The 27,392-nt window shown below is 52.4% G+C and overlaps 1 protein-coding gene across 2 annotated transcripts; it reads left to right on the top strand.

Annotated features, from left to right (window-relative positions):
• Positions 1 to 134: 134 nt before the first annotated feature.
• LOC122384366 (guanine nucleotide-binding protein G(I)/G(S)/G(T) subunit beta-1-like) lies at positions 135 to 26,778 on the top strand. 2 transcript variants are annotated; one of them, XM_043371719.1, is made up of 9 exons: positions 135 to 291; positions 10,761 to 10,844; positions 14,198 to 14,343; positions 17,285 to 17,455; positions 17,814 to 17,936; positions 22,968 to 23,097; positions 23,482 to 23,553; positions 25,106 to 25,322; positions 25,811 to 26,778. In XM_043371719.1, the coding sequence occupies exons 2-9, from the start codon at positions 10,788 to 10,790 to the stop codon at positions 25,915 to 25,917; spliced, it is 1,023 nt and encodes a 340-aa protein (XP_043227654.1). In that variant the 5' UTR covers positions 135 to 291; positions 10,761 to 10,787; the 3' UTR covers positions 25,918 to 26,778. The 2 variants fall into 2 exon arrangements, with proteins under 2 accessions (XP_043227654.1, XP_043227655.1); XM_043371720.1 differs by lacking the exon at positions 135 to 291 and adding an exon at positions 4,748 to 5,095.
• The last annotated feature ends 614 nt before the right edge of the window (positions 26,779 to 27,392 follow it).

Here is a 27,392-nt window from a genome sequence, read left to right as displayed (position 1 = left end):
GAATGCCCCATGTCCCGTTTCCGAAGTTTCGGGCTTGAAGGCCCCGCAAATTTGCAGCCTTGGGATTACCCAAAAAACATTTGTGAGAATGTCTCCGTTTCTGATAATTTCTCTAGAAACGCAGTGGCAGCTCTACGCGGTCGCCAGTCGCTGTGTTTTGAGAGCGAGAGCCGCGCCCTCGCTGGCGTTTGGGCCGTGCTTTTACCAATGAATCCCCTTTTAGAATTACTAATGTTGTGACAATACATTTATGTGTGACGGTGCGTAGCGAGCCCCCGCGGGGTCTTACACGTAAGTACCTGTTTTCGCCAGTTTCCTTGATGTGTTGCAATTCCGGCGCGTTGACGTGAACTCGTGTTATTATTCCCCTCAGTAAATCACGTTTCAATGGGTATGGTCTAAGTTCTTTCTCTTTATTACATGCAATTATATGCTTGAGTGGCTGAATTACATAAGTAAACAATATCTGGTTGAGAAAAGCGCGAAAGAAGTGCTTGATTCACTGCGCCACTTTCGTCTCTTTAGGGACCGGATTTTTCACGTGACAAATACTATTTCTAGAATTGAATTATATTGCTGGATATGTATCACAATACAATAGTGCTGCAGGGTAGGATCTCATTTGCACATATTTTACTCTGCCTCCCATTTAAAGATATGCTAAATATGGAAGTAAACAGTTTTAATATTGTGGTCTTACTGCGTGTGGTCTGTTGTTATTCCGCAGCCATAGTCCGGCTTGGGAATGTAGAAGTGGTTGACACAATAAAACATGCATGCAACAGGTTTTGCAATTAGCTGTTTGCTACCTTGATTTTAAGATAAAATAGAAATACAGTCCATCAGATTTGACAAGTATGAATTAGGAGTAGGTGTAACACTTTAGTTTTGTTCATTTCTTACTACCTACATCTTATTATAACTTGACCTGATGCTGTTTTGAATGAGGAAACGTGTTTCATACATCATGTTTTATTGAGGTACTATGTTTGCTTTGCCCTGGATCCAAAATCTGATATGGTTTTGAACTTACCTGTAACTAGGCCTTAGAACAACCAGTTGATTCTACAATGAGTTGTTGCCTACATTTCAATCTTTCATGTCCAATTTAATGGCATATTAATGCTGTGTAAAACACACTTCATCTTTTGATCTTTTGTTTTATTTAATTATGGATGTGGAGACATTTTGTTTTTGTTGCATGTAAGCCATGAGTACCTATTCTTTTTAATACTCTCTTGACCATTGACATGGATCATTGTGGGCCTTATTGTAATATTTCTGGTCATTTTGCTTAAATTTTACCTAAATAATGTTAGGTAGTTACCAGTTTAGAGTAGTTGATGGATAAAATAATGTATTGAATATTCATGTTATTGTCAGTTTTATACAATGATGGATGAAGTCAGCTCTGTGTATGTTGCTGAGTAAATCCAAATCATGCCAAAACATTGTCTATTTTTATGTATAAAGCTAATTATGCCTGTGATCCTAGACACATTGCAAAAATCCAAATTGTTCAGGGCTGTGCCTACCATGGCATTACAAATATGGTTGCTGAGGGCAGTTATCTCAATGCTCACTTTGTGGCTTATTTGGTTGCCCATTAAACTGGATTGATGTGAGCCTTGATCAAGTCTCTCATACATTAAAGCCATGTGATTTGTAATTTGGGATATACAGGTACACAAAGCTTGTCTCATGTTTTATTGACTATTCAATTATTAATAGTTCAGATTATCTTTTCCATTTACCTGCCAACTATAATCTGTTACTCAAGTAGCATATTACCTATAGTTAGCAATTAACAAATAATCAATTAAAAGGAAGAATATCCCTTCCAACAAGTTCTACTTCTTAGTTCTTCATACAGACTATATGAACTTGTGCAATGTGCATTGCTAACATTAAAACACATGTTAAATACATCTAAAAGCATATCTATGAGAGCCCAAATTGCTATTTCTGGCTGGGAGTGCAAAAATGAACTCTGAATTTTTTTAATTTTAGACAATTATTTATGTGTCCCTGAACTTTATATCCATGAGTTGTATTGGTCAACAATGGCTTACTGTAACCAAATATGATTGATACTCCTAGCTATTTTTATAGATCATTTGCCTAGTTGTTGACCTATCAAATGGCTATAGCTTTATGTGACATGGACAATGGACATGATAAAGAGAGTCCTGACTAATACTAAATATTTGTTGACCCACTTCTTATTTGGGTGAAACAGTGTTTAAAAGCAATATTGTGGTGGTATGCCTACCTTTGTTCTCTGTTGTGCCGTTTTGTTTTAGTTTACAAAACATTAAAAATTTCAGGTCAGGCTGTAACATTGTTACTATAATACAACCAGGTTGGTCATGTGTTATTGGGTCATGCCACAGACCCTTTTGGTGTGACTTGGTGAAACTGGTCAGTGGTCAGGTACTTTTCCCTGCAATGGCAGTGCTCTTACATCTTATTAATCAGCAATCCTATGTTTGGGGTAAACTGCAATTATTCATGTTTCTTTTATGTTGCCTGCAATGCATCATGCATGACTTGTCATGTGGCCGTCTTGTTAATCGTAATTGACTTATTGAAACTGCTTATTGACAATTGTCTGATTAAGTAGCTATGTATGATAGGGAAGATTGATACTGGATGAATCTTTCATGGATTGTCGTCGGTTCTCGCCTGCCATCAAGCCAGCAATTCACACTCGTCCACGGTGGTCGTTGTGGGCTGTTCAGGCTGTTCTACAATCCACTTCTGAATTCTCACTATCAGGGTGACATCCGGGGCGTGCAGGGAAACGGGCGGCTGTGGGGGCGAGCTGCGGCCGGCCGACCTCTATATCCCGGACACTGCTGACAGCTTCCCGACGCTTGTCGCGGCGACGGCAGTGGACTGAGACCGAGTGGTGGCACGCACAGGAGAGTTGGGCTGTGCGGGGACCGATCCCTAAATTTATGGCTCACTGGGTGAAGTCGCTGGCTCATGATCATGAGTTTGTGGTTTTCGTAGGTAGCTCAGTGACGGAGTTCGATTTTCCCAGGGTGGTTGAGGTTGGATTGTCCAATCGCAGACATGTCTTGTAATGGATAAGACATGAGGCATTAGATCAATGCCTTGTTTACTCACATGCTCGGTGGCTTGTCATTTCTCTGATTACAGAGCACGTTGTAAATCTGGTATGAGTGACGTCTGTCCCAGCGGCCCACGTGCGGTCGTTCCCACCCGCTAACGGAGGGGCGCACGCACACATCCATTCACGCACGTCGGTGGCCGCCCCGTGGTCACGCGCTCCTCATGTGCCTGGCATTATTGTGAGCGGCACCGCTGCGTGCTGAGGAGGGAGCCTGCTGTGACCTACACGGCGCTCCTGTTCTCTGTGCTGCCGCCGTGCTCTACTAGATTATTTCCTGGGTTGTATAGTCAGCAAAGGAATTTTGAGGCCCCAAGTTGTGCCCGCTTCCTGTCCCACCTTCCACCATTGCATTCCCCACCGTTCCTTTCGCTGTTCCGTGCCAGTGCCCGCTTCAATGAGCTATCACTACCCTCTTCGGTGAACCTTTACTGACCCTTGCCGCTGGCCCCTGCAGTGACCCACCGCTGTTCCATCCAGTGGCCTACCACGACCCCCTCCGTTGACCCTCTGCCGGTCCGCGCCGCCGCCGCCCCCCCCCCCTCTTGACCCACTGCTGGTCCATCCACTCCCTCCATTCACTGCCGAACCCTGCAGTGACCCAACGCTGCCCTCTCCGTCAACCCACCACGGCCCCCTTCAGTGACCCACTGCCGGCCGGCGCCGCTGGCCCCTCCGTTGACCCCCTGCCGGGCCGCGCCGCTGCACGGCCCGTCGGCGGTGACGGCCGTCGGCCGAGATCGATGTGGCCGATTACCCCTGCTGGCGGCACTGTAATGAGCCGTGCCGACCGCTCGTTAGCCCGGCTCCACGGCCGGCCGGCCCGGTGCCGACCCGCCCCGGCTGGGCCACGGGCGGCGCCCGCTGGGTGACGGGTCCGGGTACACTGGGGACAGGGTGTGGAGTGGATGGGGGGCGAGTAAGGGGCGCTGAGGGAGCCAGGCGTGGTTGGAGGCCGATTTGGAGGTTTTGGAGTTCTGGGGCAGTGGTTCATGACGGTGAGAAGTTTAGGACATGGGTGTGGCGGGACGGGGCTCCGTCGGCTACGGATGTTGACGTTCTCTTCTTGACATCTTTTGGCTGGAAAGAAGCTCATCGTGGATTCTTCGACGAGGTTTTGTGTGAATTCAGGAATTAAGGCTGTTGGTCGAGATTCAGTCCTGCTGGTTAGTGTAGTGAACCGAGTGGTAGGGTTTGGGAGGGAGAAGTTGTCTATCCTTATTGTGTGCCTCAATGTCGATCACTGAGCTAGATCGCAGTTTTGGGTATGAACTACCAAACATGGGACAGGATAGGCACACCACTTGGTGTGAGCGGCCTCGCCAGTTCCTCCGGCGTTACGAAATACGAAGTCCCCGCTGCGCCTCCTTTGTTTGGTGGGACCAAGCCTCTGTTTCGGTTTTCTCGGTGTCTCTGTTGCGCCGAGCTACTGGTCACGGTCTGTCTCCCGGCAGTCGAAGTTGCCGCGCTCGGCAGACGGCGCGCGCCACGTGCCGCGCCGTGGCGCGCCGGTCTCTGGCCGATGTCGGTCCGGCCGTCTGGGCGCCGCTGACCGATCAATAGGGGGCTCGGCGCGCGCCGCCGGTCGGCGCCGACCGTCGGCGGAGACGGCCGTCGGCCGCCAGCGAAGCAGCACCGCCCGACATGCTCCTCTCTGACGGCGGCCGCTGCTGAGACCGAGAGTGGCCGCGCGCCGCGCCAGTGCCCCTGTGCCGACCGCAGTGAGCGCGTGCCGCCGACATGGCGCCCCGCTAGTGTGCGCGCTGAGCCGAGCTGAGAGCTGCGAGCTGGTGGCGTCGTCCGCGTCGTCCGCCGCCGCCGGCCGCCTCCTCCGCCATCTTGTTATGCGGGAGCGGCGCGGCCCGGCCGGCGAACGGGAGCCGCGTCTGCAGAGCAGGGTACTGCCGGCCAGCCGGCCCAGATAGCCTCGCTGAAACGCCGCCGGATGACGGACACCAGGTGAGCAACGGCGAGCGGTAGTGACCGGACCCGGCCTGGTCAGAGGCCGCGACCCAGACCGACTTGATCCGACCTGACCCGACCGACTTGATCCGACCTGACCCGACCTTGGTGGCAGTATTGACCTGACCTGACCCTGGCGAACTTTATGAGATGCAGATGATTGACTGCGGTGACTGCCGTAGCTCAACCGGGGCCCCTAAGTCCAGTCAAGGACATGATCTTATCTCTGACCTGATCTGATTTGATCTGACTTGACGGGATCTTCGCCATGGTTGTCCGGCACGAACAGAAACATCATCAGGCCATGTTTCCGAAGCCTGTATGCTCATCGCGGTCTCTGTCTAGCTTTCCTGCAATGGTGGTTTATACGGGTAGCGAAACTGCTCTGTCACGCCTCCGCGAGGCCCACCGTTGTACCGCCGGCTGGACGGCCGAGAGACGCTGCGACAGTCGCAGAGATCGCTCACCCTCTCGGCTGGCCGGTATCGGACCGACCGATCGCTGGCCGGAGCAATGTGTTTACCATTCCGAGCCCTGTGTTATGCACGAGTATCTCCACCGTATGCATGTGCTAGTGATGCAAACGGCAGATCTACCGAGATGCAAACATTGGTCTGCTGAGATGCAAGCTGCTGGTCCGCTGAGTCGCAAACTGCTGGTGGACTGTGCTGCCACTGAAAGGACCCGGAGCTGTGCTGTTTGAGAGTAGGCTCGTTATTGTCGTATACAAACTGCTGAGATCCATGATGACACGTGAGCGATGATTCCATGGCATCATCTCTATGTCGTCCCATCGGGATCGTTGCTGGGCAACGCTCATGTGACCCAGTACGCTGACGATACCCAAATCCTGATATCCCGACTCCAAACGCAACCTTCCTTCCCTTATCCATCGCATGGAAACCACTCTCCAAGCCCTGTCATCATGGTTCCATGCCCATGGACTCAAGCTAAATGCATCCAAAACCGAAATCCTACTCCTTGGCACTCGTCAGAACACCCGCGGCCTATCCCCTGTCAGCGTACAGGTCGGTGGGGAGACCGTTCGGGAGAGCCCGTCCGTTAAAAACCTTGGCGTGCTTTTCGACCGTCACCTGACTTGGGACGACCACGTCAGTGCTGTTGTCCGTCAGTGTGTTGGCCTCCTGATCGGTCTCCGCCACCTGAGGCATCTCCTCCCGCGGCATGTGATGCGCACGGTGGTTGACGGCCTGGTCCTCTCGCGCGTGAGGTACTGTATTGCGATTTATGGCTGTGGCACTTCCAAGAATGACGCTAGACTGATGAGCGTGGTTAACTTCGCCACCAGAGTCGTCACTGGCCTGCGGAAGTATGACCATGTGTCTCGCGCGCGGGAGGAGCTTGGTTTTATCTCCCCTCGACTGATGTGTGACGTGTCCACCATGACTGTGGCTCAGAAGGCGGTTGTGTGCGGGGAGCCCACGGACATCTCATCCCAGTTTGTGACATTTGTGGACTCAGGTCAGCGCTGTGATCGTGGTACCCGGCAGGACCGGCGGCTGCGGCCTCCACTCATGCGTACAGCCGCCGGCCAGCGGTCTTTTACCTACCGTGCCGCATCACTCCTGAACGAACTGCCTGCGAGCACATTGGAGCTGAACCCGGCACGCTTTAAGCGAGCAGTCAAGTCGGTGGTGTGCAATAGGGGTGGGGAGGGTGGACGGGGTTAGCATTTTCTGACGTATGAGTGTTGTTTGACTGTGTGCCTGTTTTTACCCCTCAACCATATTTCCCGTTGATCGTTTTTATCTTTTGACTTGTGACACAGAATAGCCACAATGAGTGATGTGGAGTTGTCAGCAATTGTCAATACAATACAATACAATGGCTTGAGATGACATTTTTTATGGTACTGGGAGATTTTGGTATCATTGTCACCTCTGTCGTCTGACTCATAGGCATGAAGCTTCTCTAAGCTATTCCGTGTGGCTTCTAAGTTGTTTCGTAACGGCTTTCGAAACACGTTTGTTTTCAATAGACATTTTGACTTCGTCGTAACTAATAATTTCCGTCGTTTTTCAGCTTGTCGGGATTAAACTTCGCTGCAGAAGTCAATGTCGCCACCCAAACTCCAGACCCGGTCTAGAGCTCTCCTGTTGAGTCTCGGGCGTTGTTGATGCTTACCCCACAGTTGGCTGCGGATCAGCACGTTGCATCATTTGCAGGGACGCGCGACCACCGTCCGCTCCGCTCACAGCGGTCTGCAGGGGCCGGTATCGCATGTTGCGATGCGGCGTGCGTCGTACCCCGCTCGCCTTATATGTAGGTATATTGCTGGTGAAACTACCGTGTCTCAGTGACAAGGCTGTTTGTCAGTCGTGTAGTTCGTTTTGATGGCTGGGTCCGTCTGATTGAGGACAGTAGGACACCTGCCTGCGGGTTAGTGCTGGACCGCCCTCATAGTCCGCAAGACTGGGGGTTAGGAGCTCGTATGTAGCGAGCCACGCCCTCCTGAGAAATAGGGACGGCCGGGCTGTATGCCCGTACCGGTGTCGGCCTTTGAGGTTTGCGCGTCGGCCGCGCCTTTGAAGCTGGGCCGGCGGTGTGCTCGGTCGGCGCGCCGGCCGGCTGACCTTTGGGTCACGGTTTGTTTGCGGGCGGCCAGCGCTGTGTTATGGGGGCCGGCGCCAAGTGAGCCGGATGGCCGCCTCCTCTGCCGGCCCCTGAAAGGCACCGACCGCCGAGGTTTTCCCTCTCACCGACTGACGGTGGATGGACAGATACGGGGAACGGGATCCGTGAGACGGCGGCGAGGATAAATACGGGAGAACTGAGCCACAGGGATAGCAGACTGACTTGTCTAGCAGACGGCAGTGTGTTTCGTTTCTTTACGCTCGTGGGTGACGAGGCTTTTAGGTCACTGTTACCTCGAATTGTTTGAGGACATCCTTCTTCCGGGAATATCCTGCCTTTTCGCTCTCCATTTACGAATCTCGGTAGGCTGCCGTGCAGTCTGGCACACCGGCCGGCGGGCTGCACCGAGCTCCAGCTGCCGTTACCGCTCTATCTGGGTGCCGTGCACGTGCCTCGGGCCAGCTGGCACAGTTTCCTCCCCGGAGCCACCGCCAGCCGTGCTCTGTACCCGCCCGGGTCGCGGCGGCACGCCGCTTTTGTTGCGTGCTAAATGCGCCGCCAGACATGCCAGCCATGACCTGGCGGTAGGCACGTACCGCCGCTATTGTATTTCGAGCTGGGATGCTGCGGGGGCGCTGTGCCGGTTGCCGGTTGGTTACTGGGTGGTTACTGGATGGTTACTGGGCTGGTTTGGGGACTGGATGCTGAGCGGTGTTCCGTAGATATGTGAGCTCCGAGACGATGTGCTGATAGAGGCAGGTTGGGAAGGATTGAACGTGATCGAAGTGTTGGTTCTTGGTTGCTGAGTTGGTTGCTGAGTAGACCTGACTTCACATTTGTAGCGCAGTGCTGGGTTTCACTGCACAGGACATTAATGGGTAGGCTACGAAGGCGGTGTCGGTGTCCTGGCATCTCTTCGCCAACGGTGTTTGATTATTTTCTGCAACTCCCAAACTCGCCCTGCGGGAAGCTCGTTACTTTCCAGCTATAAATGCTTATACCGATCTGAATCCTGCTGCTAGGCAAATCGAACCTGTCCCTTGTCCTGCTGCGATCGGTAATTGATGGACATGCAGTACCTACCGTCTTTTGGTCCGTAGTGGAAGAATGGTCATCGCCGTGCAGTAGTTCGTTGGGCACTTATATCCGTGTTTGACGTCGCATACTGGCTACTTACATACTGAGCTGACGGCTACCGACCGGGGGTCTGTCCGCGCCATACGCCTTATCTGAGCTATGGAACTTCTGTCTTATCTGTGGTGACTGGTGCGTCATTGCGGCGCCACCGACCACGGGAAAAGGTCGGTGGTCAGTGCCGCCTGCGCCGCGCCGGCCCCTCACGTGACCCGGGCGGGTTATCACGTGACCCGGGCGGGGTGTCACATGATCTAGACACCCACCTGGGGGATACGGAGGTCAGGAGGATCCAGATGGGATGTCAGTCGCAGGGAAGGGACTGCTCGGCCTCAGAACCAGACTGAATGTGTCAAGTTGGCAGGGTCGGGAAACCCTTTTTATAATTATTTCTATTTGGTTATTTCGCTATTGCTGACCGTTTGGACATAGATACCGCACAATTGAGTTTTTTTAGGCGGTAGCGTGTAGCCTTTATGAATGACTTCAGCTCTATAAACCACCTGCCATCGGTCGTTTGTCTCCGCTGGAGATATTGATCAGTTCACCGGCGAGACCTGACATTTTTTTTATGGACTTACCAAAAGCGACTGGCTGCCTCTCGGGTAGCTTCACCTTCACTTGTCTGCACTACTGTCCGGCATTCAGCTGTCCAAATGACCTGTCACAGTTTCTAAGGTATGTTGACTACCACCTTGCCAAAGTCCTCATCCCCTGAGGCTGAGGTGATTTTGGGACAGACTCTATGTCCAATGTCCATTATGTTGCTGATAAAGCACAGCATCTCTGTCGAACCCTCCCCTTGAATCAAACTGAACTATACCTACCGATAGCTCTTAGATGGAGACCAGAAAACTGATCTGTCTGGCCGTCCTGGCCCGCGAGTTTGGGTGGACCGCCGTGACCCACTGCCTACCGACCTGACGAGCGGATCCCTGGGTCGATCGGTCCGGGAGATCGCATTGTACGCGGCAGGAGGGCCGCCCTCCGGTCCCAGAAACCTGCTGATGTGTGGGTGGGTCGTGGGGCGTTCCGCTACCGAGAGATTCGGCACCAATTGGTCGTTAGAGGACTCTGCACATGGGCCTGACGTGTGGGCGGTGCGGGGCCGCGCGTGCCTCGCCGGAGTGCTGGAATCGCTGATCAGAGGGTACTTGTGCGTCGATTGGAAGTCCGAGGCGCTGGCGGCAGCTACGAGATTGTCTGTGCATTGGACATTGCCAAACATTTTTCCGGTCTGGTTTGGTACACGTGTCTATTGGTCCAGGCTCGTCTCACTACGGTTTTAAGGTTATAGCGGGTATTCTGTTTTGGCTGGTAATAGCAGATGTTATGACTGGACACGAGATAAACATATGATAACATGTTCTTTATTACGAGGCTTGTCTGCTTCTGATGCGTTCTGTGAATGCTGGATCTGTCGTGCGCTGGTATGTTCCCTGGACACTACCCATCTGTTCATTGCTGTTGATTGTAATGCTACTTTTTGTCGAAAGTCGATATCAATAGTGCAATATGGCAAGCGTTCCTGTGGATTTCGGCATTGTGAATAAGGTTTATGTTCCGCTATGTTTTTGTTTCGTGCCCTCAAAGAAGGTTATTCGTGCATTGCCGCACTTTTGGTCATTGGCCACGAAATGCAAGTACGTTGGTCTCAACGGACTGACTGAGCCAAGTTCTCGCGTTGATGGTCCAATTGGACGGCTTTCCCGACTCGCGCTGTATACAATGGCGTAATGCATGTCATTGCTAGCTAATTGTTGTGCCACCATTCAGCTTTAAACCATAGAAGTTTGCCCGCTCGGAAGCTGAATACCACAATAATGCGTTATGGTCACATGGAATAGGTTTGTGATGCCCCGTGTTGACATGTTGTGGGGACTTCCTATCGTATATCAGCTCGCTGATTGACATTTGTTCCTCTCTGTTTCAGATTTTTTATACTTAATTTTTAGCAAGTATGAATGAGTTGGATACATTGAGACAAGAGGCCGAGATATTAAAAAATACTATTCGAGTAAGTACCTTTGTGTGTTGTGTCTACACCCTGACCCATGATTAGCTTGATTCGGCGTTCGCACGCCGGCCTACAGGAACCAGCTCCATCCCTGACCTGTCTCTGTGCCATGTCAATTGATATTATCGGTAACATTTGCTGCCCCTGTTTTGTTTCTTTTTTTTCTGCGGAATCCTGACGCTATTGGTCATTTTTATCCTGTTGCTGTTCTCGCAAGAAAATGAGCGAATGAATAAGCAATTTTTGATAAAGCATGGTGCAATGTTATACATATCGGCCACATCAGGAAATTAGCAATCCTCAGTGGTTTGCGCCTTTCTTTAAGTGTTTAAATAATGCCACAAGTTGTAATGATCACATGATGCAGCGTAAAACCGTTGTTTCTTTCAGTGCAACTTTCATTTCATCTTGCAACTTTCAATGTAATCCATCCGTCATTAATGAAAAGTGTTTCGTTCACGTCCCAGTAGGGTCAGTATGGCATGCACCACGCGGCTAACATAGTGCCTCTTTGACCCGTCTGTGTTCGAAAAGAAACATTTAAAGTTGAATCGACGCGGAAATAGGGGGCTGGATTATGACACGAATACGGGACTAGGCCAGATGGCCAACCCTTCTCGTGAGTTGCGATCCCATCCCCGGCCCAATGCCCTCGCCACCTGCGAACGGGCTCTATCCCGAAACTGCGGCAGTCTTTATGCATAATCCAGATTTGTAGACTGATGCGGCTGTCTGACCCGGACCTAAGATGGCCCTCCGTCCTTAGACTCCAGAAATGACGAGCAAATGGTGAACGGGCACGGCTCTTCATCCCGGACCTCCGCAGTCCTAGAGTCCAGACTTCTGGACGAGCGCCGCTCCCTGACCCGGACCTGCGCCGCTCCTGGAGACTTGAGGGGGACGGACGGAGGCAGGACGTGCTCTAGGACCCGTCCGACGGATGGGGAATTAATCAGCGCTGCCACCCTCGTGCCGAGAGAGGCGTCCTGGCGGCGGCGGCTCGCCGGCGGCCACCGTTTCGGCACGGCCAGCATGTCAGCAAGTCGTACACGGCCGTTTGACTCATCAGTCGGATTTAACGCGGCCTCACACGCTGTCAAAACGTATAAGATAAGATTGAATACTATAAGGCTAGTTTTGTTTTACTGAAATGCGTGAAGCGTTAAACTTCATGCTAGTAAGTAACATCTTCGTAACTGTAGCACTGTAGCATGTTATTTTTGTAATTATTGACCATCATGCATTTTCTTATGGAATCTGAAAAGGTTGACAAAGTGTAGTTAAATATCAGTGTCACGTGAAAATGTATTGATGAGCATTCCCCAGCCGTCTAAAAGTTTTTCCTGGGGACGCCTGTCGACCTCATCTTCAGAATCAGGCGGTGTCGCCAGCCACTGTAGTCTGCCTACCATCACGGCAACCAGCCACGGGGCCTGCATACGGCCACCGCAGGTGGTTTATCCGCCCGTGTATCGGCTCGCGGCCCGGCGCCGAATCTGGACACCGCCAGCGGCCAATCAGAGCGACAGATGACGTCACACCGCCGCGTCGGCCTGCGCTGATTGGCTGCCGCGGCGGGCGTGACGTGGCGGCGGCTTGTCATCGGGTGGCGGCGGCTGAGCCCGATCAAGATATTTTCGTCCGATCAATAGCGCGTGTGTAAGATGGCGGCCACAGGGGGCGTGCCAAGGCCGGCCGAACGGCGTGCGTGCGGCCGTGCCCGGCGCCGGGCGCTCATGGCACTCCAACGGGGAGGGGCTCCCAAGGGGCTCCCAGCAGGGTGGCTGAGATTGGAGTCTGAGGTAGGGGTATAATGGATGGATCATTCCGTGCACGATAGAATGATGTGAGAGTTGATAAGTGCTTTATTAAATTCGGGCGTAACATAACTATTTGCGAGATTTGCGAATGTAGTATACGTCGGTCTCCGTGAAGTTTTTCCTATTCTTATGCGAGTCACGGCTGCTTTATGCTTGATAAGACTAGCACACGAGTAAAAACTTTGTCAGTTCATTTTAACGAACCATAGCAAGGTTTAAGTTAAAAGAAAGAAAAATATCCATTTTTTTGCAAAGGAAATTAGTATCTCGGAAACTGGCGAACGCGCACCGCCAACCGTTCCCTCTTAGTTTCTGTTGTTGCCGCTAGATGTCGTAGGTGTCGAACGCCTGAATATAGGCTGTGCCGCATAGCATATGAACAACTTTGAAGGCCTATGCGGCGCTGTAGGTTCAGCAGCCGCTTTCATCTGAGTGCTGCTGCAGTAAAACATAGGATGCAGTTTAGCAGAGGAGTTATATTTTTTCAATATTGCTCTAAATAGTTGAGCGAATGCCACGTTTACTCTTGGACACCGGCACAGTCGCACACGTGTCGGATTTCACCGTGATCATTGCGCAGATCAATCATTATTTTTGATTAATCACATGTGGCTGGCGACTTCAATTTGCCAAGATTCTGAACTATCCCTTTCTTCCATTTAACATTTACTCCGACCTTCGTGGGCGAGCGCGAGCAAGACTCAAGTCTATCATAGTTAGCATCGAAATTATTTCACCCTCGAATGCTCCTCTGTTGCCAACTTTTGAATATCTCAGCTACCACCTGCTGCACGTTTCTCTCATTTCGAATGCTCTCTGATGAGTGTTCCTCCGTTATGGGTAGACGTTTCCCCGTCACTGGATCTTCTGCCGTTCCTCATGCCATGTCCCCCCCCCCTCACTCTGTACGATCCCCCGTAACCAGATGTGTGTGTCTGTGGAGGAGCCGCCCGGTAACAGTTCGATAGCGCCGGGAACTCGGCCGTCCATCACTGGCCGACGGTCGAAGCCACCGTGCCAGGCGGTCTCTCAGCCATCCCCACGACCGCCGCTCTGGTGTGCCGAGATCGTCACACTGCTGTGCTCGTTTTCAGGCTTTAAAGTGTTGGTGGCCGTTGAAATTGCGAAGGCTACACGACAGCATCAGCATCATCATTCCATGTGTTATGTGTTGCTTCCTTATGCTATTGCTGTTGTTGTGCTTAATTTTATTGAACACGATCTTGTGACTTTTGTGCTTCTTTGCTCATTCATTTTTACATAATATCATTTTTATATCCCATTGATTTGTTTATTCAGCATTTTGTTTCTGGTTCTATCTTCTTCCCTTTTATAAGACGTGGTGCTCAAACCTTCCATGTTTGCTGCTCTGAGCTTTCACTTTCGTGACTCCCGCTGTCTGTGGTTTGCCGGCGCCCATGTCCGCCCCTACTTGCAAGACCATGCCGACCGCACCAGACAAAGTCTTTGTCCCTCTGATGGCGTATGGGTAGGGTGTCTATGCAATTTTTCTGACGGTTCCTCTGTTTTCAGGATGCCCGGAAGGCGGCGTGTGACACCACCCTTGTGCAGGCAACTGCCACAATGGAACAGATCGGACGAATACAAATGCGCAACCGACGAACGTTGCGCGGCCACCTCGCCAAAATCTACGCCATGCACTGGGGCTGCGACTCGCGGTACGTAATCAGATCTACGCCAGATTCCGCGGATCCTCTATAATGTAAAAAGTGTCCCGATATAGTGTTCCGGTGCAATATAAAGCCTTTGTTGGCTGAATGGGTGGGTGTCTGTAAAAAAAGAAAAAACGTTTGTTATGTAAGGACATGAGTCTGAGCCTCTTGTCTGTTCCCTGGGATAAAGATAGAGGCATTGGGACAGACTCACATCCGGGAAACAATTTAAGAAACTAGGTGATTATAGAGTGCAAATTGTAATAATATGCATTGATGTGAATCCAAAACAAGCACACCTTCCTTAAACCTCTCCCAACATACATATGTAGCGCTAAATCATTCCGTCAGTGCCAAGTTTGTACATAATATGCCGCTAAGGAACAGTTAAATTGGGAAATTTAGTTGTTCGTTGTCATGGTCGTATCACTTCAATAAAGGAAACAATGCTCGTATTTTTTATTTCAAAATAAATCTTAATTATTCTGCAATGGGTCGCGCAAAGTTGGGAAATTTGACCTGCATAGTGGCGCTTGACGAAGCGAGGCAACAGTGATGATCGAGAAAGCGCTGAGAGGCCACTGACGACACTACTCTGTCTTCGTCGACTCGTTGCCACTACCGGTGTCTGATGACCAAAACGTGCTGCTCTGCACTTTGTGAATGCTTACGCTGTTTTGCTTCCTTTCGCTGGTAGGTATAGTAGGCATACCTTATTTTCGTTAGCGTCTGTTATTGTTCTGATGGCTAAAATAAGGACAGAAAAATGTCTGCCTTTCCCTCAGATGGTTTTCGCACAGCAACATGTTTCTAGATTCCATATCCTACATCCATTTCCTACCGTCGAGTCAGTGTTGGCTAATAGTACGTGTTTTGTTCTTCGCATTGACGCTGTGTATATGTAATGGTAGGTTAGTGGTGGTGATTGGGGCTAGAAGGTTACGTTTAGACTCCTTCGTCACCTATTGCTGTCCATTGACCCTAAAGTAAAGTGGCGATATCCTTGGGGTATTCTCTGGGTGGGTGCATCCCTGGCTCGCGAGTGGCGGGCTCGCCTATGCTACTCGACTATAAATTTAGTTAGAGCGTGTGAGTGGGTGGGTACGAGCTCTTTGAGTGGGGAGAGCTGCATGGTAACATCAGTAGAGGCCGGCCCGGCTGAGTTGAATTAGCCGGTCTGGATTGGTTCAGTAAGTTACCGTGTCACTTGTAGATGGGGTCCTAGTGTCGGTGGTTCCCCGCTGGTGAAGCGGGCCAAGTGCCACTAGACGGCTCACATCACGTGCATCTTCTAAAGTCATATTCACGCCGTAACTTTGAATTGTGTTGATGGATGCTTAAGGGTTGAATATCGGCAACGATTCTTATTGAAAGTAAGAATCGATCAGCGTCGTTGGCGTAATGTAATTTAAAATAGGACTGAACTTTGGTAAATCCCCGCGAAGCATTGGCTGAATTATGGAGGTAATATGACCCTGGAATCCATCGTTCTACTGACCTTTGACGACCATTCCTGCCGTGACCCGCTCTCACCGCTTGTCTTGGTGTTCTAACGTGACAATGCTGAATAGACCCTCGCATCCTTTTTGGGGGTTACTTGTGCTCTGAACAGAGCGGATAAGACAGTTGATTGGGGTCAACTTTGGAAACCTTGGATGAAACCAGGTGTAGCCCAACAACAGCAACTGTTCGGCGTTCGGTGTCAGAAGGAGATATTTCCCCCTTTGAATGTAAGTATTGCATTTGACTGACCAAGACCTCGCCTACCGACTCTTCCAAAAAGTATGTTTACAAACTATAGAGTACCCTAAGTAGGTTCACCTTCCTGCACGTCCCTCTGACGATCATTAGTGAGATAGGCGCGCGGAAAGTGATTCCCCAGCCCCAGCAAGGCGCGTGGCGCCCCGGCTCTCTCATTTACCGGCCGGAGCGGATCCTGGACCGAGCGGCGGCGGCTCAGAGCCGCTGACGTCACCGCACCGATCCGTGCACGATCCGGGCGGCTGGTGAGATCCCGCCCGAACTCGACGGTACCTGCCATAGAGCCACCACGGGGGACAGCCCCCTCCCCCTGGTTGTGATGCTGCCGTCGACCGGCCCTCCCGGCGCCGGGAATAGCCCCGTCTCCGGGTGATGGGCCCGGCCGGCGGCAGTGACGCTGTCGGCGCATCGACCACCGCCGGCCGCTGTTCCCATGGCCGGCCGGCGGCGGCGGCGGCGGCGGACCGCCGCGCCGGCCGGCAGGTCGATACCGCCCGCCGCCCGCCGGCCGCCGGCCGCCGACTGACTCAGAACCGACGTTGCCTAGCAACGCGGTAGCTGATGTCACCGCGGCAAGGGGAGCTGAGGGCGGTCGCGTGGGCGGGGGGCGGGGCTGGGGCGCCGCGGGAAGGGGAGCGCAAAGTGGGCTGATCGGGCTGTCCTTGGCTTGTTCGTCTTTTGTCCGAGATAAGAGCGGAGTGTGCTCTCAGGGGGCCAGCCCGCTCGCTGCTGGGCCAGCACTCAGATTCTCTCAGGGGCGAGTTGGTATACAAGGGAGCGACTATTGTTACATCAGGCTGTTGCCATCGAATCCTTCATAACGAATATTATATATTTGCTGAAGGATTTGGCGAAAAGTAACGAAATCAGGCATCAATATGTGGTGAGCTGTGAGCACGTTGCCAGCCGCACCAAGCTCCGACCAGAGGTATGCACGTCACGAAATCCGCCCGGGATGGGGTGGGTGGAATTGGTTTGACGCCGGCGAGGAACAAAAGTCCAAAACGGTCCCCCTCAATGCTGCTGTAAGAATTGACCGTCATTGCGTCATCTCTGGTGATATTAACCACGGGCTCTCCTTTTAGCAACACAAACGATGTTTTGAGCGCCACCTCCGCATGTTTCATCACTTCGGCGATCGTCTCTGTCTGTTCTCTGACCCGGTGTCGTTCTGTGTCATTGCCAGGAACCTGGTGTCGGCGTCTCAGGACGGCAAGCTGATCGTATGGGACAGCTACTCGACCAACAAGGTGCACGCCATCCCTCTGCGCTCCTCATGGGTCATGACCTGCGCCTACGCTCCCTCGGGCAACTTCGTGGCCTGCGGCGGTCTGGACAACATCTGTTCAATATACAGGTGAGCTCAGGTGATGCGGGCGGCTGCGCTGCTCCGAAACAGGCTATTTAGGCGCCGTATTGTGCGGCGCTACGTGGGTAGATTCATCTGTGCCTAAATATAGGGGCGATATTGGTGGATGGGGCCGGTGGACGGCGTCGATGTTTGCCGGGATATTTATAAACGTTGCATAATGCTGCACCACCTGTGTTTGAAGGTGTTGTTTCAAACAACATGGTTCAAACACGCTTGTTTGGCGCAGCTGCCTATCTCTGACCCTCCGTGTGGTGTGTGGTGTGTGCTGCAGCCTGAAGACCTGGTGACCCGTGTGACCTGGTGACCCGTGTACCGTTCTGACCTGTCTGACCTGTCTCCCCAGCCTGAAGACCCGGGAGGGCAGTGTGCGCGTCAGCAGAGAACTGCCCGGCCACACGGGCTACCTGAGCTGCTGTCGGTTCGTCGACGACAACCAGATCGTGACCAGCTCCGGTGACATGACCTGGTCAGTGCTGCTGGAGTCAGCCACTGGACCTCGTCCAAAGCATAACATGTCCCTAACTGTGGAATGATCCTGAAATTAATCAGACGCATATTCTTGAGAAGTATTTGCCAGACTTCAATAAGACTTCACGAGTCTTTAGAAAGACTCGGTCTGGCTCATCTAGGCCAACCCTGAGGTTTCATCCTTTTATTAGCTTGCCCGTTACCCGCGCCGTGGGACAAAAAAAAAATCTACCAGTGTCCCTGTTCACTTTCGGAGGGAGAGGTGCTTTGATCGACACGCCTATCCCGCTAGTCTGTTTTCTTACTGTTTCGAATGCGCACTGTTGGTTATTCATGACTCCCGTTTCAATTATACGTTATGGGGATGTGTGATGTCGCTAAACGAAAGTTTCCAATGTCGGCCCGTATTCATCATGCGTTCATTTATGAATCGTCACGTCAGAGGAGGCGCCACACACGGTGGCAACGGCTGGAGGGCGACTGCTTCGCAATGTGACGGATCCGGATACCGTGGGTGGCCCTATCAGCGCGCACGAGAGGCCACCTCCTGGGAATAGCGCCCAGATGGCTACTCCTGGGGGCCATCCCTGTCCTGCTGCCACCGCTGTGAAGCATGACAGAGCGGAGTGCCGTAATGCTGTGGACGCAAAAGTAACTCTGAACATGAGCCTCACTCTGGGCACTTATAACTGCGAAGGATTTCTCGCAGGAGCGCAGTATATCGCCGACTGTCTAATACCTGAATGTGATATCTTATTTTTATGCGAAACCTGGCTAGCCCGTGCCCAGGGTGCTTATCTGGAGCATGCACTCTCCTCTCTAAGCTCCGAAGAATTTCAGGTATTTCAAGAATTCGCCATGGAACTACCACCAGGGACTGGAGATGGCAGACCCCACGGTGGCGTGGCTTTTGTTTGCCGCCGTCAAGCGGGGCGCACATTTCGCGCTGTAGAGTGTAATGACTCTCGTATCTGTGGAGTTACGATTGTGGAGCTGAGCCGTCCTCTTATAACGATAATTGGCTGCTACATGCCGTACTGGAATTCATCTGCCGTAAATTTTGAAGAGTACACAATCCTGACGGGGAAGCTTGATGCATTACTCTCTTCGCTAAGACCCTCAGCTCCAGTGGTGCTTGTAGGCGATTTTAACTGTGCTCTGCCACCACTGTCACCAGAACTGCGCCCACCGGGCTGGCACCGTCTTCGGGGTTTCTCTCCGCTGAGTCTTCTAATGCAAGACTTATTGGACGACCACGGACTGACAGTCGCCGAGTTCCGGTTCTCGCAACCAGTGGCGTACACCTATGCTCGAGCTGACGGCCAATCGCACATCGATCACATCGCTGTACCGCAATGTCTGGTACCTCAAGTTCATGATTGTCGCATCGTAGCCCCCTGTGTGGACAACCTGAGCCCACATCTTCCGGTCCTTTGCAGCGTGGTGCTGCCGTCTGCCTCAGCTGGCACCAGTCTCGATGTCTCCAGCCCTCCACTGAATATGGGTTCCATCCATTCAGAAGTACTAGATTGGAGTTGTCCAGAAAAACTGCAGATATATTTGTCTTCTCTGGACGAGCTTATTGGTGCTTGTCAGCTCACCAACGGTGCCACCCCGGATGAGATTGACGAAGCAATTACACGATGCATACATACCGCTGCGCGAATCGCCGGATGCTCCAAGTCGCGACGTCCCCCGAAGCCCTGGTGGTCGCCTGATGTGGCAGTGGCGCGGGATCGCACTCGTTTCTGGCATCGGATATGGGTAAACTGTGGCCGTCCTACCCTCTCAGCAGTGGCACAGTGCTATCAGGCTGCAAGATCTGCTTACCGTCACGCCCGCAGACGTGCAGCAGTGACGCGGATCGAGAGCGAGGCCCACACTCTCCGACTGCTCCGCCGTGACAAAAATCTGACAGCCTTCTGGCGACGTGTGCAACAGATACGGCGTAATGGACTCAAGTCGGCCTCTGATCTATCCGCCGCCGACTTCCGCACCCACTTCCAGACTGTGCACCAAGATAGTCACAGGCAACTGACTCTGGACCAGCTCCAAATTGCTGAACATGTAGATTCTCGACTAAGGAGAATCCGTAACGATGCATCCGAAAGAACGGTTTCAGCTGGACAAGTAGCAGGCCTCATTCACCGGTTACAGCGTGGGAAGGCACCTGGTATAGACGGCATCACGGCGGAGCACCTTCTCTATGGTCAGTCGCCTTGTCTCCTGTCAGCTCTGGCGCACCTTCTCTCTGTCTGCCTGTCCACGTGTAGTGTGCCAGCTACCTTCGCTGACAGCGTTATTGTACCCGTGTTGAAGAAATCTCAATCGGACCCTAACTGCTTGGACAACTATCGACCGATTTCAATCACAACCTGCGCATCTAAGCTGCTCGAGCTGTTAGTGCTAGACGAACTGAACGCCTCATTTGAACCTCATCATCTGCAGTTTGGTTTTATCTCCAATCGGGGCACCATGCAAGCGTCTCTGTTGGCTGGAGAGACCATACAACAGAATCGAGCCAGGGGTCTTCCTGTTTTTGTCGCAAACCTTGACGCGAGGAAATGCTTTGACCGAATATGGCATGACGGTCTGTTCTTCCGTCTGGAAGATTATCTTAGCGACTACTACTGGTGCCTCATGGTCACCTGGTACCGCCACCTCTCTGCAAGGGTGACTTTTGGTGGCGCCACATCTGAAGCGTTCCTGGTCTGCAGGGGCACCAGACAAGGGGCCATCTTATCGCCAACCCTTGCAAACATCTTCCTCTTACCTCTTATTGAGGTCCTAGATCGCAGCGGTCGTGGAGCATATCTACACAGCCAGCACGTACCCGCTATCTGCTACGCTGACGATATTCTCCTTATATCTGCGAACGCGCGTGACCTCGGTGCAATGCTACAGATGGTGGGAGAATTCGCGGCTACTTGGCGCCTCGACTTCGTTCACCCTGAACCGGGAAAAACCAAGAGCCATTGTATTATATTTGGACAGGAACTATTCACGAGCACACCGAGGTGGACACTGTCAGGACAGCAGCTGCAGATCCGGCAGACGACCGAGCACCTCGGTACGGTGCTTGATGACAACCTCAGCACAGACAGCCACGTGGCTCAGCGCATCAGGCGTGCTTGTGCATCATTCTATGGCCTCACACCCCTGGGCAATTTCACCAACCGCCTGACTGCTGCTGACAAAATCTTCCTCTGGAAGACAGTAGTGCTGCCGGCACTGATCTTCGGCTGTGAGACGGCTCCCCTCAGTTCCGCCGACATTGAGCGTCTAGACTCGCGACAGGCTTCGCTGATCAAGGCAGCGCTGGGTCTGCCGCGTTCTGCGCACCATACGGCTCTTTTGATTGCTGCTGGGGTGCCTCGCATCGGTGAGGTGCTGCGAGGTGATGCCCTCCGCGCATTCCGTAATGCTTTCCGCGCTGACCACCGTCTTCGCCAAGCCTACGTCACTGGACTGGCCAGACTTGCTACGTACCCCGAGCAGTTGGATGGGTCGTTTATTGGCCACGTATATAATCTGTGTGGTGGGAACTTCGGCGCTATCATGCACATCGCTGCTGGGTACGTCGATCACGACATAGTCCGGGCACCACTCCAAGAAAGTGGTCTTATAGACAGTTTGAAGATGGTTTTGGCAAGCAACTGTCAGGCCTCGCGGCGCCTGTTAAGACTACTAACCTCCTGAGTGCTGATTAACCCTCGCATGTGTAGGGGGGGGGGTCGGATGGACCCCCCCCCATGGTTTTTCGCGAATAACTCGCGTAAAAAGCGGCCGATCGCGACGAAACTTTCAGTACCCTCGCATTGATCAATTTTACACCTACCCTGAAAATTTCATGACCCTGACCCCAATGACCTTTGACCTGTGACCTCTTTTCCGAGACCATGTTTGGCCGGAATCGCGATTCCGCGTATGTCGGCTCGCATTAGCCGCGCGTTTGCAAGCTTTTCGTGGTTTCAAACGTTCAAACATGTGATTTGATGTTGCTCCCATGCATTAGGGTGGGTGTCAAGGTCACCTGAAGGTCGGGTCAGGTCATTGACCTTTGGTGACCTCGGTTCACTTTTTCGAGTTTTACATGTTTCTAGGCTAGTTTTTGGAGCTGAATTCGAATTTAGCAACCATTTGAACATTTACGAAGTAGTTTTGGTGACTTCGTAACATGTTACGAAGCTGTCAGAGGCGGTTGACACGTAATACTAATACCCGTCACGACGCCTACTGGTTGACCTGACCTGACCTGACCCGACCTGGTCTAAATGCTTAAAGACATCATCTGTGATCAAAACTAACACGATATTCGTGATCAGCACCCCGAAAAACCCCTTAGCAGCCACACTTTACGACTTTCTAACAGGTCCCGATTTTCCCGACCTTGGGTCATTGACCTGACCTGGAAGGTCAACCAATGACCTAGGACCTTAAAATTGGGTATCATCGGCTTCCTCTCGTCACGGGCAACACGCTCGTTTTTTCCGCGAAGCTCTAGCTCGATCAGGGGCCAAACGGCAAGGGGGGGGGGGTCCAACCGACCCCCCCCCCCTACACATTAGAAGCTGGAAAACGCCGCACACATGCGAGGGTTAACTGTGTGTGTGGGTGGGTGGGGGGGGGGGGGTATGTATCTTTTTGTCGCATGACGATGCTGAATAAACAATAATAATAATAATAATAATAATTATGCGTATTCTGTGTCACCCTCGTCCATGCTGTCAATCGGTATGTAAAATATCGTGTGACCGGAATGTATAATTATGGAATTTTTGATGGGATGAGCTGCCTCTCTTTTTCTATTTATTTCCCTCTTCCTCTCCTTTTCCCTCTCTCCCTCTGATTCTCTCTCTCTCGCCCTCTTTCCCTCTACTTCTCTCTCTTCCTGTTCTTCTCTCTATTCCTCTCTCTCCCAATCTCTCCCTCACTCGCCCTCCAAAACTGCACTATCATCACGTTTACAGATAAGCTCCAGCCCAGTTTCCCGTGTCGATGTCCCCTGACCTCCCCTGCCCTCCGACAGCGCGCTCTGGGACATTGAGACGGGCCAGCAGTGCACGGCGTTCACCGGCCACACCGGGGACGTCATGTCCCTCTCACTGGCGCCGGATATGCGCACATTCGTTTCAGGCGCCTGCGACGCCTCCGCCAAGGTAACGGTGATGGGGATGTGACGGGATGTTATGGAAGAAATGCTGATGGGAGTTGCACTTGAGCGGTTCGTTTTTTTCTGTTTTTTTTTTTCTTGGTCTTTTGGTGATATAATTTATTGTTAGCCCCAATGTGCACTGACAATCGTGACACCAAAATATGTCTCCCCAATTTTCTGATGTGAACAGTATTCTTGATGCTACTCCAACCCAGCGAACTGCTGTCAAAGGTCATCTAATGTTTTTTTTTTCTTTCCCATGCCCCCCTCATTTCGACGCTTGTGTCATTTACCAGCATTACCCTTGTTGCCAGAGTTGTTTGACCCTCTCATACGACTCCAGTAGTGCACCCCACTGACTCTGCCCCCGCCTTGCTCTGTCCGGTAGCTGTGGGACGTACGAGAGGGCGTATGTCGCCAAACATTCTCCGGACACGAGTCAGACATCAACGCCATCGGGGTGAGTGACCTGTCGGCCGCAGCTGTGTGCGCGTGCGTGATCCTACAGTCGGTTTTGGGAAGCTTACGATTACAGATTGTCATTGCCTGCTCAAGGGGTTGTTAAAGTGACCATCCCACCTTTACATTAGTTTTGAGTTGAGATAGCCAAATTGGTGGCCATGGCCTGCAAATACCGGTTTGGGCACTCACAACATCGAAAAATGCTTTAATTCGGATATATGGAATTTCAAACTTGCAGTTTTCGGATTCTAAGGGGCTAATGCATTGGAATGCCCCCTTAGAATTTGTGACGTCAGCGGTGATCTGAAGATTTTAAAACCTTATGCTAACATCTTTGTGAAGCAGTGGTGGTATATGCTATTTGCGCGCAACATCTGCCGCAAACGCCGCACTTCCCAAATGAAGTCGCTAAGAATAGCGGAGATCCCAAAAAGATATAAACAAAAGTAAAAGTTTAATATCTTGAAAACTGGTTACGGAGCGAGCGAAGCGAGCGTAGTCTTTCCTTAGATTAACGGAAATTTCTGAGTATGAGCGGCCGGCCGGCCGGCCGTGCGGACGCTTTTGCGAGGCTTATATCTCAGCAACCACTTGACCGATTTACATGCGGTAATTTTTGTAGGGTAGCTTCATTCCTTCTACCAAGTATTGGACTATTCCCGATGCATTTGGGTGACCCCTTATGCACGTGCCACGTGCAAAACGAAGAGGTGTCAGTTTTGTAATTGTTGCAATATCTCGGTAACTACTTGGCCGATTGCGCTGAAAGTTGGCATGTAGGTAGGCACCCACTAGGCACTGCATATCCATGTGCCAGAGTTGGGGTGCTGCTGCACGTGCGCACGTGCAGGGGTCGTTTCCAGATCTCGAGAACGGCTCGACCGATTGCGCTCAAATTTGGTACACGGTTAGGGACCAGTTAGTAGGGTGCCGTGCACAAGTCAGTTGGGACCCATTTTGCACGTGCGCACGTGCAGGGTGCCGCTCCCAGATCTCGAGAACGGCTAGGCCGATTGTGCTCAAATTTGGCACATCGCTAGAAACCGGTCAGTAGGGTGCCGTGCACAAGTCAGTTGGAGGTACCCCCTCGAAATTTCGCACGTGCAAGACTCACCCCCTCGCTCGCTCCGTTAGTCGCCCCAAAAGGCGCTATACTGGTGAATATTTTTCGGTGAAATTTGGTAGATATTCGTTTTTGCTCTTTCTGAACCGAACGACATCTCTTTCATGCCAATTCATTAACTTTTTTGAAGGTGAGAGGGTCCCTTTAAGCAAAGACAGATAAGAATCGTTTGAACTTCGAAGCCAGACGTCTCTATCTTTGTATCGATATCTTCTCTTTCAATTCTAGTTATGCATTTTACGAAAGCGGATTAATTTGAATCGTAGATAACAAAATGGAACTTATTGTGACAATGCTCTTCATACAGCTGCTATCCATAGTTGTCTATGCTGCAGCTCTGATGTTTCCTATCGCACTTAGCGCGTGCCCACGGCCACCTCTCCCATTCTGCTCGGCGACCATTTCTCACCCCACCCTCCCTCGGCAGTTTTTCCCGAGCGGGAACGCGTTCGCCACGGGTTCGGACGACGCCACGTGTCGCCTGTTCGACATCCGCGCCGACCAGGAGCTGGCCATGTACTCGCACGACAACATCATCTGCGGCATCACCAGCGTGGCGTTCAGCAAGTCTGGCCGCCTGCTGCTGGCCGGATACGACGACTTCAACTGCAACGTCTGGGACGCCATGCGCACAGAGCGGGCCGGTACGTGCGGTTGGAGGGGAGAGGGGGGGGGGATAGGGGTTCAATTTAACAGTCAACTGCAGTGGAGAACGACCAATCTGGGACGCCATGCGCACAGAGCGGGCCGGTACGATACGCGATAGTGTGGGATGGGAGGGTGCTTGTGTTGAAGGGGAAGATATGCGTCTCTTTCTGCTCGTCTCCTCTACACTGATATGTGGCTCTCAGTTCCGATTGAAATTCTGATAGTCTGATGCAAATTTGGACTTGTTGACGAATTCACTTGTTGGTGTGCACCAGCAGGTAGTCCATTTGCTTTTTTATCTTTCACTCGTTATTTTGTCACAAAATAAGAAATTGGGTTTGAAAGGATAAAACGCATTTGAGATCTTGCGGGCGTCCGATTTTCACTGCGCATTTTCTTAGCTGCCTCGCTCCATCATTTCAAAGTTCACCTTAACACTTCACTATCGCGTGTATTGGCTGATGACCACCTCTCTCTGTTTTAGGCGTGCTGGCCGGTCACGACAATCGGGTCAGCTGTCTGGGCGTCACAGAGGACGGCATGGCCGTCTGCACCGGCTCCTGGGACAGCTTCCTCAAAATCTGGAACTAGCCGGCCGCCCGACACAGCGGCCGCCGCCAGCCGTCGCGTGCGTCAGTATCGTTTTATTTTGGCTTTTATCTGGGAGCCGCGTGGCCGGCGTCTACGCGGCGCGGGCAGGAGCGCGGACAGCGCCGAGCTGATGTCCGCCGCGCCGCCCCGCCGCCGCCTCGCCGCGCTACCTCTGTAGAGTCTTGTGTTTAACGGCAAAATAATCATCATGTGATTTGCTGTGAGGCGTCGGTTATTTATAATGTGCCGTTTGCCAGGTGTTGGTGCGAGCGGCGCGGCGCGCGCCGGGCGGCTGGGTCCGCCGCGGCAGCGCCGCCGGCTGCCCCACCCGGAGGACTGCAGCGCGGCCGAACAACATCTCCAGGGCTCAGGGCCGCGCTGCTGTCAGCCGGCTGGGTGCGGCCGGCGCCGGGCGCCGCCGCCTGCCGACCGCCGCGCCGCCGCCGGGCCGGCCGGCCGCCGCCGCCGACCGCCGCGCCTCCCCCGCCTGTCCCTTCGGGCGGCGCCGCGCGGCCGGGGCGGGCGGCCGACCGGCGCGGCGGCGGCACCGAGCGTCCGGCGCAGGTCGCCGCCGCTCGCCGGCCGCGCGCAGTCTGTTCATGTTCGTGTTTCTTATACCGAGGGTAGAGCTGCGCGGCGGGCCTGCAGCCGACGGGGCCGAGAGAGAGAGAGAGATAGCTTTTCTAGGGGTGCCGCCGCTCCGACCGGGCCGGACCGGCACGGCACGCGCGCGCCACCAGACTCGGTTCCCACTCGGCCTATGTTCCTTTGACGAAATTTTTACGCTATAGCTTCTATATCGTTCGTGGATTTTGTCATGTAAGGAACCATCCGATTTGTCCAATAAAATACTTGTCTTTACGACTGTACTGTGTGGCCTGGATTTCGGGATTAGACATCGTGATTGTGGGGGATGTGGAAAAGGATAAGCGTCTCAACGCGACGCTCGTCGACGGCTGAGCTTTTGTTATCACTTATCAGTCGTGGCATGGGCAATGGGTTTTGCAGCATGGCAGTGACTGCTGGGGAACGGCACAGCCACATACCAGTTTGTTATTAGCGCTGTCAGCCGGCCGAGAGCAGCGGCTGCTGCAGATACTGTCTAACGAGGAAACTGCCGTCCCAGAGTCACGTTTCAGTTTCGGATCAGTCTCGCGGTGCAGGCTGAGCTGTTCACGTTTGCGTCACATCTAAATTCTAATAGGTGAGTTTTAGACAGCGGTATCACTGATGTCTGTGGGGATATCTTTCATAGCATTGCGACTTACATACATCCACTGTATTTCCTACGGTCAATAATGGAGGCTGAGGTGTAAGGTTGTGCTTCTCGCGCTTCTAGCCCTAGGTATCTTGCTTCTAGCTTCGTGGCAGATCATGACCATGACGTAGTATTCTATGACCGTGTGGCAGATGCCGAGGTGTCGCAGCGGCGGATGGATGGGGCAACAAAAAGGAAGAAAAAGACTATTGAGGCA

Source organism: Amphibalanus amphitrite, unplaced genomic scaffold, assembly GCF_019059575.1.
Source record: "Amphibalanus amphitrite isolate SeventyFive unplaced genomic scaffold, NRLGWU_Aamphi_draft 000187F_arrow, whole genome shotgun sequence".
NCBI classification, from domain to species: domain Eukaryota; kingdom Metazoa; phylum Arthropoda; class Thecostraca; order Balanomorpha; family Balanidae; genus Amphibalanus; species Amphibalanus amphitrite.
This window is presented reverse-complemented; position numbering and strand designations above follow the sequence as displayed.